At 37.6% G+C, this 20,874-nt stretch overlaps 1 protein-coding gene across 2 annotated transcripts; it reads right to left on the bottom strand.

The window, feature by feature from the left end:
* Positions 1-5,044: 5,044 nt before the first annotated feature.
* On the bottom strand, positions 5,045-20,678 carry taok1a (TAO kinase 1a). 2 transcript variants are annotated; one of them, XM_041994827.1, is made up of 20 exons: positions 20,375-20,678; positions 17,395-17,644; positions 16,447-16,518; positions 15,462-15,563; positions 15,308-15,353; positions 15,087-15,183; positions 14,880-14,993; positions 14,676-14,767; positions 14,443-14,536; positions 14,255-14,336; positions 13,975-14,142; positions 13,671-13,862; positions 13,347-13,475; positions 12,794-13,030; positions 10,532-10,660; positions 10,207-10,410; positions 9,869-10,108; positions 9,389-9,601; positions 9,076-9,258; positions 5,045-8,787 (listed from the first exon to the last, which is right to left on the bottom strand). In XM_041994827.1, exons 2-20 carry the CDS (start codon positions 17,524-17,526, stop codon positions 8,251-8,253), a joined length of 3,063 nt encoding a protein of 1,020 aa, XP_041850761.1. In that variant the 5' UTR covers positions 17,527-17,644; positions 20,375-20,678; the 3' UTR covers positions 5,045-8,250. The 2 variants fall into 2 exon arrangements, with proteins under 2 accessions (XP_041850761.1, XP_041850762.1); XM_041994828.1 differs by lacking the exon at positions 20,375-20,678 and adding an exon at positions 20,184-20,346.
* Between the last annotated feature and the right edge of the window lie 196 nt (positions 20,679-20,874).

Raw genomic sequence — 20,874 nt, 5'->3', positions numbered from 1 at the left:
TCTAGTGGCGATCAGCGATGGCGTCAGTGGGACGATCCGCTCAGATCCGACGGCGTACTCGTCGAGAACGCCCCCTTTTTGTTACAAATTAGTGGAATAAAACAACTTCTGCTGATTTTATGAGTAGTTTTAGCTGCCTTAGCAAAAATTCTGTCCCAATCCAACTAATTTTCCTTATTTAAGAGACCTCCAATGGACATTGTTGCACTTTGCAGAAAACTTAAAAGAAATATGTACAAAATTATGGCTTTATAATCAGCTTTATTATTTTTATGATCGCCCTAAAAGATTAAGGTTTCTTTAAATGGCAGGGTCTCTTTAAACCGGTTAACGATCACCCCTCCATTTAAGAGGCTAACCCCTCCGCCGCTCGTTACCAGGTCATCACCAGGCTGATAGTAAAGGAGCGGACCCACTAATCGAAAAAAAGGGTTAGCTTCACTATGAGCGCCCCCTGCTGTCCTGGAGTGAGAGGGTCAATGAATTTCGGATCAAAAACTTGAATTCATTTGATTTATTTTGTACATTGATACAACACATACGTTCCTTGTCTTAGTTACAAAGAGAGCCATTAAATTTTTTATAACAACTATAAAAAGTAAAATAAAATAAAATAAAATAAAATGCCTGATGGTTATATAATCTCAGATACTTCCAGAGGGTAAATGTTTGGAAAGTGTACTCATCCCTTTATACACACACATAATCTTTGTTATTGTTTTGGAGGGTATTTTAACTAACAAAAAATCCACTGACATGTTTGCAGTCCATACTGGATGTTTTTCTCTTTAAATCAGCTAATGTATAGTCCCAGTTATAATCATAAGACATCAATATGAGATCTATTTTATCAGTGGAAAAATACATGACAACAGAACAAAATCCAGACGCAAAAAAGGCCACAACTGAAAGCTGAAAGCTCTGGTAAAATCCCGAGTTAATCGACAAGGTAGAAATTCTTCCTGGTTTGCTCATGTATCTCATAACTCAAACACCATCCACTGCATTTGTGAGAGTGCCAAGCAAGAAAAATAGAAATTCTTGCCAAAATATACATTTTTTATACTCTTTTCTACAACCTAGCGCGCTGCTGCATCCCATCCAATATTCCAAAAATAGTTTATTGTTAAAAGTTGTTTCATCAAACATACACCAACGAAGTGATATTTGTTAATAAATTTGATATGCCTAACTAGTTAACTTTAAAGTGGAGTAAAGATGTAAAATAAAGATGCACCGAGCTGATGAGTTTCTCTTACATTCATTCTGTTCCCTTAAAATCTTAAAAGTATAAATCTGCAGAGGTGGAAAGCATTAGGCAAATCAACTACATCTCAACTCTGCTTTCAATCAAGTTGCACTTCTTCACTTGCTATCATTAAAGGTGGCTGTGCACATCCGTGAGAGGCACTGCAAAAGAAAAACTGTAACTGCCTTTCATCATATGTTTCTCAGTCACATGACTATGACAGCCCTGTGTCAGGAGTCGTCCCAGTAGATTTCTTGATCTTTTTCTGCCTCAGGTCTGAATCTCTGTCTCCACAGGGTTGTCAACTCTGGGCAATGAGACAAGAACTCAAGAGATTGAATACACATACACACAGCTCATTGTTTAAAACAAAATAATAGAAACTTCCGTTATAGTTCATACCTGCTCAACATATATATCATCTGTCCAGGATCATCTGCAAACACCCTGTAGAATAAAATTAATAGATGAAAAAAATGATGATTCCCAAGAAAACAAAACAGTGTCTCCATAATAGACACTGCAGAGGTGGAGGACTTCTGTTTTAGCCAAATAAGTGACAATATTTTATCTTTAATTTTTACTTTCTCTTTACTCTCATTATTTCTAAGTCAGTTTTAATAAAAACAAAGCTTACCCATCTCCCCAGTGATAGAATGCCCGGTCCTGGTAAAACATGGACAGAAACAGCCACACACTTATTGTCTCAACCCAGAAGATAACAAACAGGAACCATAGCGATGAGAGAAGGATTTCACACAACATCATGGAGCTCTGTGATTGAGAACGGTCATACAGAAAAAATAAAGGTCACCTCTTTGGGAATATTCATCAATCCTTTATACGACACCACGTCAAGAAAGACATCGCCACAACTTCGCTCAAGTGCTGACTAATACTAGGTGCTCCACAATATATCTACAACAATGTTCTCTGTACAGGCTGATAGTAATAAAGAGCCTAAAGATAATTAGCCTAATAATTTAATTATAAAGGGTTCTTTTGTTGTCTGTTATGGATGTTAAAAAGATAGGTTCAGACCTTTAGTTAAGGGCCTTTACAATACATTAAATATTAACATTACAATACATAACATTACATTAAAAATACAAGTCGAAAGGGATGTGTAAAGATGTGTCCCAGAAATATATTTTTAATTTTCCCTTGCACAATGTGTCAGGACTTGAACAGTCTGCCATAGTAAACAATACTAAAGTGCACTTTGGAGACACCTAGGAGAAGCCATATGGCAATTTGAATGATCAAAAAAAGTCTATGGTAATTGGCTTTCAAAAATAAATAAATAAATAAAAAATAAAAAAGCCCTGATTTGATTGGGTACAAGAAGATTAAAATGTTAAAAAAAAAAAAAAAAAAAAACAGAGACAAAAGCAGCAAGTATCAAAATAAAATAAAATAAAAAGTCTTACAAAAAAAAAAAAAAAAACTTTTGCTAAAGATTATAGAAAAAGATTACGGGAACATGACTCCTTAGAAGCTAAACCATTTAAACATTCGGCTGGAGCAAGAATGGGATGGTGCCATTCAAAAGCAAATGAGAGATCAAAATTAAAAGACTTTCTCTAACATTTAATAGCACTGAGCTTTGTGTTTTAATCACAGTTATAATAATTAAACAGGTTAAGTACTTGGGATGAAAAATAATGATCACACATGTTAAAAGTATGCTTGGTTTAGTACAAGGCATGACATTGAGAGATTAGCATTAAAACGCGGATAAGCCATGAAAGCTAAGTCACGTGTGTTTATAGTCAACACCAAATTGCTTCACAGCGCAGAGGATAAAGATCTGTACTGGCTAACTTAATAGCTGGGCACCAAAGTCTATCTGCAAGTAGTGCTACAAGGAAGCTAACTGTAAGTGTCCGGGGTGTGTAGCTACGAGTTTTTCATTACACACAATCGGGCCATTACGAAGTCAAATGTAGATATAACTCATGTCAGCTACAAGACAAGACCAAACTGCAACCTCTTTTTCCCACGAGCGTTACATTAGTCATATATAAAATGTCCTTATTATCAATGAGACGAACATGAAAACGCGACTAGGTGGAGTTTGTATTTAAGCATTTATACTCACTCAAGTCAAACACTCTTGAGACAGCATAATTTTCACAGGCTAGCTTGTTCACTACTGTTTACAATCCTCTTCATTTGTCACGTGGTATTCACTTCCGTTTATGGATCCGCATAGAGGAGGCGTTTGCTCACAGATAGATAGATAGATAGATAGATAGATAGATAGATAGATAGATAGATAGATAGATAGATAGATAGATAGATAGATAGATAGATAGATAGATAGATAGATAGATAGATAGATAGATAGATGGATGGATCAGAGTGGTGTTAACTTTATGTCTCCTTACTATCTTTCCTGTGTGGGATATAATAGATTACGATTTGTTTATTTGTTATGTGCTGCTGGTAAACATGCAGTCAGCAATGCAATCAAGCGTTATGAACAAGAAGACCCAGTCAATTCGCTATTTACTGAAAAAAACAACAACAAAAAAAAAAATAATTGAATGCTAAATTTAAAATGTAAGCAAGGAAAAATGGGGCAGTCAATTACCATGGCTTTGTTGTTGCTGACATTCAGGGAAAGGTTATTGTCCTGGCATCTGCTGTTAAGTGTTTTCATCTCATCTCTATAGGTCATCAACCAACTTCAGGATGGAGTTTGGCCTGTGCCTGATGGTACAGTCATGATTGAGCAGGGGGTACTCAACCCTGTTGCATCCCTGTGTTGAGGACTAACATGGAAGAGACATGGGTGATGATTCTAGCTGCCTGCAGCCTGTTGGTCAGGAAGTCAGATATCCAGTTTCAGATGGAGTTCTCCCAACCAAAACAGTGACCTTTGAGCTTGGAGGGAATGATGCTTTCCAACGTTGAGCTGGAATGAATATCATTCTTACATGAATTTCCCTTTTCCAAGTGGTCAAGAGCAGTGAACACAGCTTGTCAATTCATTCATGAAGTTTTACATCTGCATATGCATATTGTCTCTAATTGGATTCTATTTATATATCAATTTATTTTATTCTTTCTTAATTTTTCTATTTCCAATTAGATAACTTAGATTTTAATAGATTTTAATCTTAAGAATTATACAAAATTGCAGAACTTGTGTCTATTGATTTTCCTAACACTACATTAAAATCCAAGTTAAAACTAAACATACATCTTACCACAAAGATCTTTAATGCTTATTTAAGAAATAATTAAATAGAGCAGCATGTTGTAACAAAACAATGATCCAGGATGCACTTGTGCCACATCACATACTTAACATCTGTGACTTTGCCATTAGATTTAATGGTTGTGTATGTACAAACATTTGACTGGTACTGGTAATTGATGGGAGGAATCAATGGTAAGCAAATTAGGAAATAAGGGGCTGGTAAGTATCTTGAGTACAGTTTGACAACTACAACTGTAGTAATTCCTGTAATTCCTAAAAAGGCAGCTTTCTAAGAAAACATATTTTTTGTTTTTACTACATTAATAAAACACCTGACAAAGCACTTCTAGAGTATTTTTTTAGCCATCCCCGTACTGAAGTGAGCTATATCACCGGTGATGAGAAATTCTTCCAAAATTTGAAGGAAGAAACTTTTTGGATGCACAGAAATAGAAAATGAATAAGTTCTGACATCCCAGTGGTGAGGTACACTTAAATTCAACATAAGGTTGGGGAATTGATGTAACAAATGAAATGGAATTAAAAATGGTAAAACAAAAAAAAAAAAAAAAAAAAAAATACACAAGTTATACTAAAATTACTTTATTACAGATGATTTCTGTTCAATATCCCTCTGCCAACACAATGGTACATACAATACAAACAATATAGTAAATTTGATCCTATTTTTTTAAAACACCTTTTAAATCCATTTTTAGTACTTTATCATCTTACATAGTATCTTCATAATCTCTTTGACATTCAGTAACAAGCTCCACCATCTATACATTTTAATACAGGTTATTGTTGTAGTGGTAATGTGCCAAAGAATACTGACATTTTAAAAGAAATGCAATCTTTTCATCTTTTGCCTGTCACCCCATCATTATTTTCCAAGCCTTTTAACTTTGGCTACTAGACCAGAAGCAACTTGCCTTTGTGGTACATACATTTCTTGTCATGAGCCCAAAGATGATCAAAACCTTTTGAGATGAAACAAAAGCAGTGGTGATGAGGCTTGGCAACTCGGGTATGGCACAGTGTTTGACCATAGAAGGAATCACTGAATTCAGTTGCCAGTTATTGTTCAGTATCCCACGTGCTTTCAGTCAGTAGGATAAAATCTGACAGCAAAGTTAAAGTGAAATATTGTAAAAAAAAAAAAATAAAATAAAATATAGGTTTGATGGCAAAGTCTAACAACTGACAATAATATCCAAATTCTTTCAGACACACTTGTGACATTAAAGGTGAATCAAACAGTAAACACAAACTTAAAACTTGGCATGTATGACAGGTCTGATTGACCTAACTTTCAAAAGACTGTCTTGGCTTTTGACTTATTGTAACAATCCAGTAATGCAAAGTACATTCTTGTTTCTTGATCACATATGAATAAATCAAAAAATAATTCAACATAAACTGTGTTGTTACAGTAGCTGGAACATATAGGCATGAAGGCTGGAACCATAGGCATAAAAACAAGAGTACTGGGATCAAATAAAACCTGATACAATGCATACTTGCGCTGGTCTAATTTCTTGTAGGTTAAATTAACCTTAATAGAAAAAAATGGATGCCAGCATTTTTGTGTCCTGAAAGGAATATATATAGATTAAAAAAAAAAAAAAACAAACACCAGAGACAGCATCTGAAAAGGTAGCTCTGGATGTGACTAAGATGAGGACCAACTGCTCAAAAGGTGCTCAGCAGGGGGGAACAGACTGCAGCATTTATGGTGGCATTTAAAGGAGATGACAGGTACAATATGAAGCATTGAGTCAGAATATCTGAGAATGAGCTTTGCCCACACACCACCACTTGGAAAAAAAAAAAGGCTGGCTAGTGACAAAGTGGATTTAGTTTTTCTTAAAAAAAAAAGCTCACAAATTAACATTTAGCTTCAACTTTGAGATTTAATGGAATACACTTTATTCCTAATATTTTATTCTCTCTTCAGAATTATTCTAAATGCCTTTTTACCAGTTTGATATTTGTTAGAAAACCTAGCTTGCATGAAGAGGGAGCTAAAAGGAGCACATACTTGTCCAGGAATATTTTATCAACAACTGGAGAGATTGGAGAAGCAAAAACATATTGTTAGAGTTTTATTGTTAGTGCATCTGTAGTTTGAATTTAACTGTTTATGTGATGCATGGATTCAGCTTAGCATTGCTCTGTAATATCATCTTGCAAGCTTGATTCAGTCATCCTTGTAACTTGGTTTTGATGAGCTCATGTAACAGTTTTGATTTAGCACCTTTTAGGTCGTTAGTGTTTTTTGTTTGGGCCCCAAAGTTTTCTCAAAAGTATTTCAGTAGCCCCAAGCCTGCTGTCATGGTCATGACAATCAAATCAAGCTACCTGCTTACCAATCAGTAAATCTTTCTTAGTTTGTATTGTGGAAATTGTGACCAAAACCATCTAAAAACCCTGCAGCTTCTTTAATATACTGTTGTCAAAATCCAACATGAACACTAACAAAAGCAACAACCAACAAACGCTACAGACTCAAAAGGATGATAAAAGCTACAGATTTGGGAAAATTGCTTTTACTCACATATTGGATGTTACATACACTTAGCCTCATCTGTACTTGCAAGAAAGCTCCTAAATATCACCGCACAGGTAAGTTTGACTTTTCTACATGCGTACCAATGAAACATTCATTCACCAGGAGCTTTGCAAAAAGAAGTCACACACTCATTTTATAACATTAAAGTGCTTTGAAAAAGGCAGCAGTTACAAAAGGCACTAATAAAAAATAAAGAAATTAGCACTAGGATTATTCTTAAAGGCCAATGAGTTTCCAATTCCTGTAAAACTCCTTCTGTGAATGCAAAGTGACATCTTCTGCACAGTTTTCAAAGAGTGCACCTAAAGTATACAGTCATAAAAATAGTTACTAATATGCACAAATAATTTTCTCTTTCTCAACATTTATAATACAAAACAACTTCACTGCATATTCTGTAAATCTAAAATTCCTGCAGAAATATCTGGGGAATGTGGAACTAAACTCCCAGGTGTTAAAACAGCCTGAACTAAAACATACACTTGTACTAATCACAAATGGATGATGAAATTCAAAATGAAACTAAATTTAATTAGCTCAAAGCTGAAAAGGCACAGTGTTAGTGGTAACCCAAGTCTGAAATGGTTAACATGGGTTTGTTTGGTTCTGTGTTTGTAAAGTCTCATTGTTGTTAGGAATCAGAAAATAAGGTTAAATAAAACAATTGAATAAAAGATGGAATCTAATGTATAATAATGACCATTACAGCAGGCTGGTAGGACAGCAGCAAAGCAATCCTGTTAGGTTTACTGTGTGTGTGTGTGTGTAGTAGAAGATGAGGTTCATGAACCAAAATAAGTTTAATGCAATTGTTTGATAGTACATTTTTAAGGACGTGAAGAAGAAAAGAAAAAAAAAAAACTCTGACATGTCTTAAGTGTTTTTTGTGCAAAATGAGAGCAATGGCTGTGGATAGCAAAATGCATGTTAAAAATGTTTGAGTGAACTGTAAATGAATGCAAAGGGGATCAATGTGTTGACACTTAAATTGCTTATGTAACATAAATTTAAGGTTCTGTGTGTGTGCTGATGAACTGCCTTGAGGACGGGCTGTGCCTCTTACCAGCCCTTTTGACCTGAGCAATATTTATTTCATCACACATCCACGTCTGTACATGGGAAAAATGGTGGGGTAGGTGTCACAGAGACAACTCTGTCCTGCTGTATCAGATGGGTTCTACATCTCCAGTCAAACTGACTCCAAGGCTGACAGGAAGCCTATGTGTAGGAAAGATGTGACCCGTTGGATATTTGAGAGGTGACACTAGTACTCCTGCTCATACCCTGCTCACCGCGCCCTCCTGAGGGTGTCCTCCCCATTGCCTGGGGACTGTTCTGTATACCCCCACTGCTGCGAGAGACCACAGCTGCAGCTGATGGGTGGCCCCATGGTGGTGGGCTTCCACCCTGCATGCCCTGCTCCCAGCCTTGATGCATAGGTGCCCCTCCTTGACTTGAGCGATAGTAGTGATGGCTGCCTTGGAGACTTGATCTTGCGCGTAAACCATGGCTGCCCCAGTGTGGCCCTTGAGAGCTTCCGGATGGGTGCAGTTGCTGATGGTGACTCCAAATTCCTGGAGCGCCAGGATAGCTATGGTTGAGAGCCTCTGATGAGATGTTAGATAGCACCATGTTGCTGAAACCCAAGCGCATACTCTCGGAGTCAAAAGTCTCAACTTCTCTGGCTTGGCGTTCCAATAGGCTTCGGGTTCGTTCTAGGCGTTCATTCTGCAAGGATTGCATCTCTTCCTCAATCTACAGAAAGAACATGAGAAAAATGAAGTAAATGATCTTCACGTGCCACAAGTGGACATTTGGTAGGTGCTCTATGAAGCCACAATGAATACCCAATATGTCAAAAGCAGTTTGAAATTTATCTTCTTTATTGTGAAGTTACCTTTATAACAGACTGTGGGGCTAATTAAATCAGTTGGCTATAATCTTTAGGAGTTTAGAAGCATGTGGGTTTTTACATTCTAATTTTACTGTAAAACTCAAATTTTGCAAACAATTGTGGCATTTAATCAAAGTATTGAGGAGCACCTTTTGCTCCAGCAGGGCCCGACGTAGTGACACCCTTTGCTCGAGAGCCTTCTTCTCACGGTCATGCTGGGCATCAGTCTGCATCTTGATCTTGCTCTGGTAAGCATTGAGAAGCTCCAGCTCCTGCTGTAGCTGCATTTTTAAGCCTTGGCACTGAGACTCCTGAGTCTCATCCAGACGCAACTGATGACAGAGAGACAAGCTGGTATAAAGACCCAAAGTGCAAAATACACTCATTTATGTTTGGTTATGGCAAAATGGAATGCTGGATATATACTAAAAATTTTACTTTCACACTCATTGCTAGACTCACCGCTTGAGTGGAAAGCATTTCATTGATGGAGTGGTCATACTGTTCAGCCAAAATGGCAAGTTTGCGGTGCTGCTCCAGCTTCAGCCGTTTAAGGACAGCTTTGTGCTCTGACTTTGGTGTGGTCTCCAGCAGATGGTTCCTCAGTGCTTTATACTGCCTGGTCTGGATCTTACACGTGTCCTGGAACTGCTTCTTGATCTGTAGCTCTTTGGACTAGGAAATGGGAAAATGTAATGTTAATTAAAGGATTATATATGGAGGATTTTTCAATTAAAGTCACTTTAAACATTGACCATTTATTGGCTCAGATTAATCAAGCAGAACAAGAAAATCTGGTTTGCCAAACAACAATGATGATGAGACCACTTATAGAAATTAGATGAAAACATCAGCAGTTACCTGGAACAGTTAACTGCTTACAGTTACAATTGCCTTGAACATTTTTACTGAAAGAAAATGATACAATCAAATTAAACAAACCTTGAGGCTCTTGGGTTGCTGGCGAACCTCCATGACATGTTTGCGCCTTAGTTCCCTCTCCCTCCGCTTGTTGTACTCCTGCTGATTGGTGAGCTCCGTTTGATGCTGCAGGCGGGTCAGCTCGGCCCTCGTCTTCTGGATAGTGCCGAGCTGGCGGAACTCCAGCTCTTGCATGGACTCATGGTGCCGGAGAAGCATGGCATGTTCCAAGTCCTTTTGTGTCTGACGCTTATTTAACTCCTAATGACAAGCACATGAAGAGATCAAAACAAAAGGGAAGGTTACTTACTCAAGAAAAATTGAGAAACAAATGTGTAATAAGGCTCAACCGTGCTGACCTCTCTCACTAGGTCTCGTTCAATATTGTGGCGAGCGATTAATATCCTCCTTTTGAACCTGCGACACTCCAGTTCCAGGTACTGTCTTTGTTTGCGCTGTAAGTTGGCCTCCTCCTCTGCTTGGTAGTGTTGGAAGTTCTCCTTCTGCTTGGACAACCACTCCTGCTTTTCTTTTTTGGGTGTTGACTGGTTTTCATTCAGCTCCTAAAGGGAAACAGAACTGTGTATCACTAGTAGAACTAACGTTTTAGTTTTCGAATGAAATTTTTTGCCAAGTAAACTGATAGATAAACTTATGACACAAAAAGTCAGTGAATCTTTTAACCTCTTTCAGTTGCTCTTTGCGAAGTTTGTATTCCCGTTTCTGGGATTCCAGGAAGCTGTTAAGCTCTTTTTTTTGCTGACTCTGGATATGCTGCTGGAACTTCTTCTCATCATTGCTAAAGGTTTTTGCCTGATGAACAAATGCACATCATTATTCCTTTGATCAATGCAAAGTAACAACCAATGCAGTGGTACATCGTCAGCTGCATTTCTACCGCATACATCCAGACCTTTTCATTCCAGGGAGAGGGAACACAGGTTCCTTTTTACAGTTGTCTTTAAGTGTTTCCAGCATGGTCTTAAGACCAGCAAAGATTAGGTTAATTACTCTGATGACGTAAAAAACACAACCACTGTTTTAACACATCTTCTTGGTGTGTATTCATCCAACAAAATGCTCATTACACTCCAGCAGGTAGCTATGATGAGCTAAATAAAACAAAGATGCTGCCATATAAGACACAACATGCAAAACAACAGTATGCATGGAAGAGACTGAAATTATACTGCTGTAAAAATAATGTAATGATTTGCATTAGTGCAAATGGGTCAATTATTGCAGAAAAAAAGTAATCAGTTGTAGCAAATCAAATTCAAAATGTTCTTATTGTAAAACTAAATAAGCTTCCAGCATTTTATTCTGGCCCAGCTTTCTCCTCATTTGGGTATAATATATTAAAAGGCAAAACACTTGTAATCAGAACCATATTAACACAGAGTTCGATAACCAGCAGTTACTAATCAGTTTCCATGAGATCTAAGGGGCCTTTGATGCTTGCATGGACGTGTCCATTTGTATTCCTCTCTGCCCGAAAGATTTTTAAGATTTTGGGTAATATAAATATGTATTTTCCCCCCCAGCACAGACGGACAGAAAAAAAAAAATCATGCAAAAATTTAACAGTACACATGCTTCAGAAATGACGTTGCACATTGGTCCGGTGCCTATTGGCTAAAAGTTAACTTGAGCCGGGAGTGGACAAAAACGACATATTTCATAAAGAGGAAATATAAACAGCAAAAATATAAATGGGAAAGAAGCACAGGTGAAAAGATCAGACAACAGCTGCACTTCATTTTTTTTTTAATTTAGTTTCACTCCACCACAAAGCAGATCTTTGTCCTCTATGACGTCTACCACAACAGATCAAAAGCTGAAGGACCAACAGTAGTACTAACACAACCAAGAGCAGCTCACGGGTAAAACTGCTCCCACAGCGGCAGCAAAGACGCTGTAACATGTAGACATTAAATTCACAAAGCCCCAACAAGAAAGTCCAGAGAAAATTGTTCACAGCATAAAAGGGAATCAACTGTCAAGAATTTCTATTTATAACTTGTAAAAAAAAAAAAAAAAAAAAAGGGTTTTGCTAAAATCTGTTTACATGTTAGAGTAGAGGCAGCATCTCTGGGAAGAAACAGAGCCAGAATACAAAATGTGTCTTTCTGAAACAACCTTTGCCTCCTGTTTGCTTTTCTAAACTATCAGAAAGATTTCGAGACACATGAGCTGTGTGCAGCTATGACATCCTGACAGCATGGCTAGACATGCTTAACACGGACGTTAAAACTTGTCTTTATACTAAAATTTGGTGCTCATCCTTTTCAGAGAACATGTTGACTGAGAAAATGTTGCTCCAAAAGATGAGACATCTGCTGTTGACTTACTGGGAGTAGTTTTATTTGAAAACAATAGGTTTGGCTATAGCCATTATTTCACTTTATTCATCCTGTACAGTTTCTAGGAGTTCTGCTTCTGTATACTCTGATAAATGTAGAATTGAAGAGCAGAATCTAATACCACATCTAAATATTAAAAAGTAATGTGATAAATATCTCACCCTGGAAAGTGAAATTAATTCTTTACAGCTGGGGTCATCTCTAGAATAAAGGGTCAGGTTTGATTACAACTGATACAACCTCTCCTTTTGCAAACATGAAACAACATTCGCAAACACCACAAGCACTAAAAGGGAAGACAAAACTTGAGACTGAAAATGGCAAAAATTCAATAAAAAAAAGTAGATCTCAGTAAAGATCTTGCTGTCAGACTCTTATAACCACATTCGGACCCTGTCACTTGCAAATTAAAGAACACAAAAATCATATCACTCTTAATATGGAACTGACAGCAAAGTTTTAATACCCAACTCTAAAAAAAAAAAAATAATAATAATAAGGCCTGAATTCACCTAATCTCTTGGATAAATTGAGTAGTAGAAAGATAATTTTAAGAAAACACATGAATGTGTTGAAGTCTTACATCTTTCTCCATGGATGCCTGATGTTTCTTGATCAGCTTTTCCAACTCTTGGGCAAAGCTATTCCTCTGATTCTCCAGTTCCTTGTCCAGTCGGAGCCTGTGCTCATCCATTTCGGCCTTCAGCTTGTTTTCAAGAGCCATCAGCTGTTTCTGATGCTGCCGCCTCATGCGCTTGTAGCCCAGTATCTGCTCTCTTAACTCTGAATCCTGCTCATGCTCCTTAATCTGGCGAGTGAGCTGTTGAACAGAAGACAGATTTTTGAGACAATATATAGACAATATATAGAAGTAGAAGAAGAAATCTTCCCTATCTTACATATTATATAGTCAAAGGACATAATTTATTTCACTGTTTTTGTTGCACTGTTTTACTTAAATAAAGAATACTTTTTTTTGCCTTAAAGCAAAATGGTTCACTGATCATGAGGACAAGTTATGATAAGAGGTCTTCTTATTAACAATTCATGAAGGTGGAACATGCTCTGCAGACATATAAGCAGTTATTTTAGCCATAAATGTATTTGATGTACAAACATAATAACAGTATTGTTACCACGGAAGCTGTGCGTATAGTAGCAAAATGTTCACGATTTCGCCTTGGCCGTGGTGTGTGTGCAGTAGAGGACTGTGGCTCTGTTGGTCGGTTGTGAGGCTCTGTCACTTCACTGCATGTCTCTTGCTCCTAAGAGATTAAAATAAAAGCACAAATGAACACTTTCAACCCAAAATAAGATACAATAATCAATAGTAATGCATACAATGTCTCCTGTTGCATTTCACAGTTGAGACAGTGATAATAAAGCTCACCAAATTATAAATATCTGAAAGAATATTATAGAACAAGACATCACTGCACACTGAAGCCTTGATCTCTTACAGGTTTGAGATGTATAACAGAGCTGTTGGACATCACTGTGTGGTCTCCATCCATGTCCACCTCGCTCCTGTCATCGCCCACATCTGCTAGACTGTTGACGGAGCTGCTCTGAGAACTGGCACTGATCGACATACTGGGAATGGACTGGTTGCTCCCCACACTGCCCGTTCTACCCACAATGTGTTCTGGCTCCTACAAATAACACACCATAGTCACAAGGTCAAAACAATACTCACACATAAAGTACAATACAGAAAAATCTAACACAAAGGCAAGCCAAAAATAGCTGAGTGACATGACAAACCTCTTCTTCATCTTGCGCCTCAGTTGTGGGGCCATTGTGGGCTTCCTGAAACAAGATCTTCTTCATTTTACGATACTGCAGATTGTCTAGCTCCCGGACTGCGTCTTTAGTCCGATTTATCAGGTCTATAAGAACTGATTCTGGTCGCTCACGCTGGACAAATGCATGCTAGAGGAAGGACACAGAAAATCCTTTTAGCATCAACATTGTTAACATCAAATTCTAATGCCGATAAAAATAACTGACCACAAAGTATGACTTTCCATCTTTTATGACCTACCTTTACAAGCTCCTCCGAGTTTGGCCTGTCCTGAGGAATTTTCTGAAGGCAAGAATCTACAAAGTTTCGGAAATAATCCGTCCTAAAGTTGTGTGATGAAATGTGGATAAAGTTCAGACTACAGTTCATCAATGATATCCGTTTTTGAAATAAAATCAAATTAACTCTTAAATTAAATTTTGACTCACCATTCAGTTGACTGCAGTGTGGGGCTCTCATTCTGTGCTATATGGTATAAGGCACTCATTGCATTCATGTTGAACAGTGGAGGCTTCCTCTCGGCTACAGACCAATAAGATTGCAATAAGGAGAAACATGGTCCCAATTAGAAAATAAGAAAGAGGAAAATATTACAGTATGGAATGATAAGGTAAAGAAATTTAGTGACTGTTAGATGAGCATAAAGCCAGTAGTGATGCACCTAATTCAACACAGGTTATCCCCAACGACCAAATGTCCACCTTTCCATCATATTGACCCTCATCCATAGCTAAAATTACTTCTGGAGCCATCCTGAGAGAAGAAACACACACACAAACAAAACAGAAGTATGTAAATACTAACACACTGGGGGGGGGGGGGGGGGGGGGGGGGGGGGCCTCTAAGATCATGTTTTACAGCGTACCAATATGGGGTCCCAACGAAGGAGTTAGCAGGACAGGCAATAGATGCAGAGCCAAAGTCTGCTAGTTTTACTTGACCTGGCTCTGTCAGGAGGATATTTCCTGCCTTTATGTCTCTGTTGAACATAAAGAAAGAAATGATTAAAGCTTCACTCAGAAGGCCTGAGGGCATTATACCTTGGCAGACTTAAAACAGTTACAACACTCACCGGTGAATCATGTTGTGGGAGTGAAGATAAGCCAAACCTTGAAGAGCACCATGGGTAATTGCCGCTATTTCAACCTCTTGCAGAGGTTTCTTGTGAACTGGAGAGAATGCGTCATCAGTTGAATAAACCAAGACAAAAAGTGACAAAGATAAACATGCAAACGGGCGACTAACTGATAGTCATGCTGCCTTTTACATTGAGTTCCAAAGCTTTCAACTCACCTTCTAACAAATCTGAAGCTGAGCCCAGACAATACTCCATTACAAGCTGCAATGGAAAAATCCGTGTGAATTTAATTTTCTTCAACTTTACACAGTCAATGCTCAATAAATTAGTGTAACACATTATCACAGATTTTTTAAGTGAAACCTTTACCCAAGCTGTGTGCTCTCGCAGGTAACATCCTTTGTATTCTATGGTGTTTGGGTGTTGTATTCTCTGCAGAAATTTCACCTCCTTGATTATGTCTTGCCATTTCTGTGAACACAGTTCAAATCATAAGACTACAGTAGCAAAATGTTGGTTTTAAGACCATTTTAAGTTACTCACAAGTTGCTATGCATTCATCCAATCTTCAAATACATACATTTTTATGTTGAAATCAAAACCAAAACTATCTGGTAAAGCTATAGACGAGTTCCTTTCTAGAGATGGGAGGGGGTTGCAAATGTTAGGCTCTGGCCAGACAGAAGTCATTCCTCACTAAAGTTTACCCAAAGGGCACCTGAACAACTCTCAAAGCACGACAGCTTAATTCTTCTGATCTGATGACACACATATACAACCAACCATCCATTATTTTAAACACCACATATGAGTGAAAACAAAACTGAGTAAAACCTTGCTGATACCATCCCTGCTGTCAAACACATCAATGACAGCATTATTCTGAGGGAATGGCTTTCTGCAACAAATGTTGAGAAATTGTCATTATGAAATGAAAGATGTATGCAGAAAATGTGGAGCAAACTTTCAAGATCTCAAGCTGTTTGGAAGGCAGAAAGACACAAAGTATGTCTAGAAAAACAGGAACAACTTCAGGAAAATATGTGAATGTTTTCTGGACCAGAGCCCAGTAAAGCATAAGAGACCTGAAAATGGATGTGAACTGACACTCCCATCCAACCTGGTTGGGCTTTTAGCCCAAAAAAAAAAAAAAAAAAAAAGGGATATATTCCCAAAAGAAAGGTGTGTCAAGTTTATAGACTAATTCCCAAGAAGACTTGACGTCTTGTTATTGCCCATGAAATTTTCACAAAGTTCCTAATAAATGGTCTGAATGGTCATGTAAATGAGAAACACCAGTCTCATTTTAAATCAGACTGAAAAAAAAAAATAAATAAAAATCAAGCTATCAGACCTCCGTGGACTGCTTCCCACTATAAGACATCTTCTTGATGGCCACCACATCATTTGTCTGCACATCCTGTGCCTGAAATATAAGCACATTACATAATTTGTATTGATTAACTGTAACAACAAGTTCAGATAAGTCAAACCCAAGAAAACAGCAAAAGACCCCATTTGTTTAGTTCTTTCAAGATATTTACATATCCATGATAATTAATTTCATATGTTTAATTTATTCTCATTACGTGCATTAAATAGCATTAAAACAGTTTGTACCCTGACTGTACAGATTCTTTGCGGTCGCTGAACAATGTCCTGTAGAGCTAACTGACTGCTTCAAACTGCTTAGGTATATTACAGGTGCGCTTCAAACCATCTTATCTATTAAATGAAAATTTAATAGATAAGCGTATTATAATGTTATTAACATCAAGGTTATTAGGACACCATCAGAAGCACAAAATATTACATTTTATCATACTTTCACTTTGTTTGTGCCGCAATTGCATGGACACACTGAAGTTCCCCAAATATTCTGAAATGCTTAAAAAATACCAACATGCCTCTGTGTTTCATGCATTGTTTTAATACTGAAACAAAACAAACTGATTTGTCAATACCATCCCAGTAGTATCAAAGTTACAACACCGCATTAGACCCATTAGACAAAAACACCTTGATAAAATACTTTCAAATAATAGTACATTAGCGTTTAAGAGTATTTGGGATTTCTTGTACCCCTTGTTACTCAAATAGGATATTAAAATAAACTGTGCACTTGATTTTAACTTATTGCTGCCTTTCTGTTAGACATTCTAACAGAATGTCTAAAAGACCAACAGACATCGGATGGGCAAACATGGTTGCATCACTAAAGATAAAAAGGATCTACGATCTCTGACCAGCCTCCTCAGATGTAGTAAGATTATCCCAGTAGCTTATCCAGTGGAATACTCACAAAATATACAGCGCCAAAGCTGCCATGTCCAATTTCACGCAGATCTGAGAAGAGCTTTTCGGGATCCTCCTTGAAGAAAAGTTCAGCAATCTCGGGGTCCTTGAGGCTCCCCGCCCGATTGCTGTTGGGCATAATGGGGAGTTGGGGGGCAATGCCGCTGACGCCAGGAACTATCTGGGTCTGCGACAGCGACCTGAAAGCCCCCACTGTTGGCTCATCTGCAGGACAGTGGTTTCATATGTGTTCAGAGCTGGAAATGAAAAGAAACAAGAAAGAGAAAAGTGGAATCATAAAACAGCAACCAAATATTTTGTAACCCAAATATTCATTTGTTGCCTTAATACATTTTCTTTTTTAAAAACTAAATGGATAGTGGTGTTGTGCAATAAACTTCCACAGAAGGGTAAGATCTTTTTTTTTTTTTACTATACCATTGTGGATATTTTGTGGTAAGATGTCCAAATTCTTTACTATTCCAAAAATGTTCTTCTACAATGTTAATGCAATGAAAGAATATTTTTAAAAGTTTCATTCATAGAGAAGCTCTTTGAATGGTGTAAATATGTTAGCAGCAGTGCCAAACAGGTTAAGAGAAAGCTATGCAAAACATCAGCAGGTGCAAAAGAGCAGAATGGCCAACCAAAAATTCTGAGCCTTTTTCCATAGTTACAGCAACTACAGTAATGTTACCGGTGGGCTCTGTCCTGACCACCTATCTGCTAAGAATACAAAAATTAAGTGCCTCATAGTTGACTTGTTCGCAGGTCAAACAAAGTAACCAATATAACACCAACCTGCTTCACAGTGTGAAGGATACCTAAACTTCAAAACAAGCCTTCAAGTGACAGGCCAACTACTTAAACAACTGAGTACTTGGTAAATACATTTTCATACAACAAACCCTATAATCTTCCTAATTAATGATTGAGTAATGATTTAATAAATATATCTAAACCTACTCCAAATTATAATTATAATAATAATAAATAGTGGTTTACAAATGTTCCTTGTTCTGAGTTTATTAGCCAGAGCTTTAAAGAAAACAAAAGAGCAACTGCTCATCATCCACATAGATGGATCATTTGTTTGTGTTGTTCCCCAAGTGGAAAAATCACATGTGAAAAGCTTTGAGCTCATGAAAAATTATGTTATGAGTAAAGCTAATAGGAAACAGAAGCCTACTGGAAACTGACTGTAAAGATCTGGAAAATATCCACAGTATGATGATATTTATAGTAACTTAATTTCAAAAGCTAACTGTACAAAAGCAAAACTATCTGCATGAGTACTACGATAATGAGGTGAAAACGTGTTATATTTTTCTTTCTAAATGGTTAATTTAAACTTTCTCAATCTTCACTGTCAATCTTAAACTTTTCATAATAAAGCTGTTGTAATAACATCCTTCCCAATGTAGAATGTAAAAGATCCCTGACGAAAATTTACTGAGTCCATGTGGCTCAGATGATCTGTTGCAAACAGATGCAGAGCTGACGCTAGAGTCACAAGACTTCTTTCCCAGCCTGAGAGAAACAGCCCCCAGTTGAAGCAGATATCTTTTGTCTCACAATAACACTGAACAACCCACTATTCTACACAGATGCAGCCACAGCCCTGAAATAAAGGCTCATTACCATGTGAGACTGTGCCTCTTTACTGCCATTGTTCTTTACAACGTTGTTGCCACTCAGGGAGATAAGTTGTCATATTTCATGACAGCATTTTCAACCATGGACACGTTAAGTGTAAAGTGAGTGATTATAACTGATACCTTCATAAAACATATCAGAGTTCCAGCTAACACTAACTTGCATAAGAATGCAGCAGGACAGGACAACAAAGCTGGAGAGCTGGAATTCACAATGCATGCCCTCACTGTGCTGCATTTCTCAGCATTTCCTGTCCGCACAGCTAAAGGGACATGGGGATGGGCCCTGGTGAGCACTCTGACAAGTGATTATCTTACTTCCTTAACCTAATCTAACAGCAAAAGCAAGGCTACACTAAAAATTTGATAAATAAAAATACTTTTAAAGACAAGATTTGTCAAGAAAAACATTACTTTAATTAAACCTTCATAATTGGACGTCACTCGACTTGCACATTTAAACATAACCTATTAAAATTGATTACACAAATAAACTCTCATTGTAAAAATCGTCAACTTGGGAAAACTCATTAGGAAATCTATCAGTAAACATTTTATCCTCCTCACCTTCAGATTTCACATTTTACAAATAACTGACGTAAATATAAAAACTAACTTTTAATAGATCTGGACACTTAAGTGATTTCCTTGAATGACTCCAAACAATAACATAAACATATGACCACATTATCTTACTAATTAAACGTGAATGCAGCTGGGTATGGGTATTCTTGCAAATACAGTGTTGTTATTGTTCTGAAAAACTCTTAACACGTTCAAAGTTTAGAGTCGCAAGAGTTTCACGTGTCAGCTGAGAAAGTTAAATTTACAGTCTAAAACATTCAGTCAGCCCAAAACTCAAATATGTGTAATGGACTCAGAGGTTTAATGGGATCCCAACAAGCCAACGTTGAATGTGGTGTTAGCTACACACCAAACTTAACGTTAGCCAAGTTACGTTTGATATGATTAAATCATCTAAGACAGATTCACGTCGTGTTTACTAAGAAAACTGTTTCAGAACTACTTCAACAGCGGAATTTAAGCAACAATTCAGTGCCATTTAACAGAGCATGTTAAAAGCGCAAGGTAATCTGTGTGATGTTTGCTAAGTTAGCTTAGCCACTTAGCTGAAACTCACCCTCCTCTGACAGGCCAGTTTTCAGCGCTGTGGAGACTGTCGTATAATTCAAGACACTTTAGGATTATAAAATATGCTTCCCGTTGCATACCCAATGCGACAACTTCGTGAGCTAAATCCTTGTGGTTCTTCGCGCTGTCAACCCATTATACTGCGCACGTAAGTGAATAATTAAAGGTTAAAATCCCCACCTTTGAAGTCACTAAGGTTGCCACAGTATTCAGATCCCACTCCCAGGCAGGTCCCAAAGATGGCTGCCGAGCGCTCCACCGTCGCCTCCCTTCGTGAAAATACGTTGGGAAAAATGTGAGGGAAGTTCAAACATTCCGAAAACACCCATAAACAAACTGTATAAGCGTCCGAGATGTCGTTGGGTGAATTTGGTATTTAATCTAATCCACAGGTATTTGAATTATTAAGTTATGTGTGTGTAGCTAACTGTCTGAGTGTCAGTCTTCCTTCGACATGCTGCTAACAGCAGTTCCGCGCCCTGCCTGTTGTAATAAACTTTGTCTGACCCAAGAACACTCAGAGGCGGAGACGCTGAATCAGAAAAGAAAAATACTTGACCTGTACTGTTTTACCAAGCAAATAAACTCTTGCAAAACTCTAGAAATATTGTAGCTTATGCCCAGTTTTTTTCACGTCAGTTTTTTCATTCGAAAAATGCAACTTGCTCAATTAACACTCA

This window comes from Melanotaenia boesemani, chromosome 9 (genome assembly GCF_017639745.1).
Source record: "Melanotaenia boesemani isolate fMelBoe1 chromosome 9, fMelBoe1.pri, whole genome shotgun sequence".
Classification (NCBI taxonomy): Eukaryota; Metazoa; Chordata; class Actinopteri; order Atheriniformes; family Melanotaeniidae; genus Melanotaenia; species Melanotaenia boesemani.
Note: the sequence above shows the minus strand (reverse complement) of the source record. Positions and strands in the feature narration are given on the sequence as shown.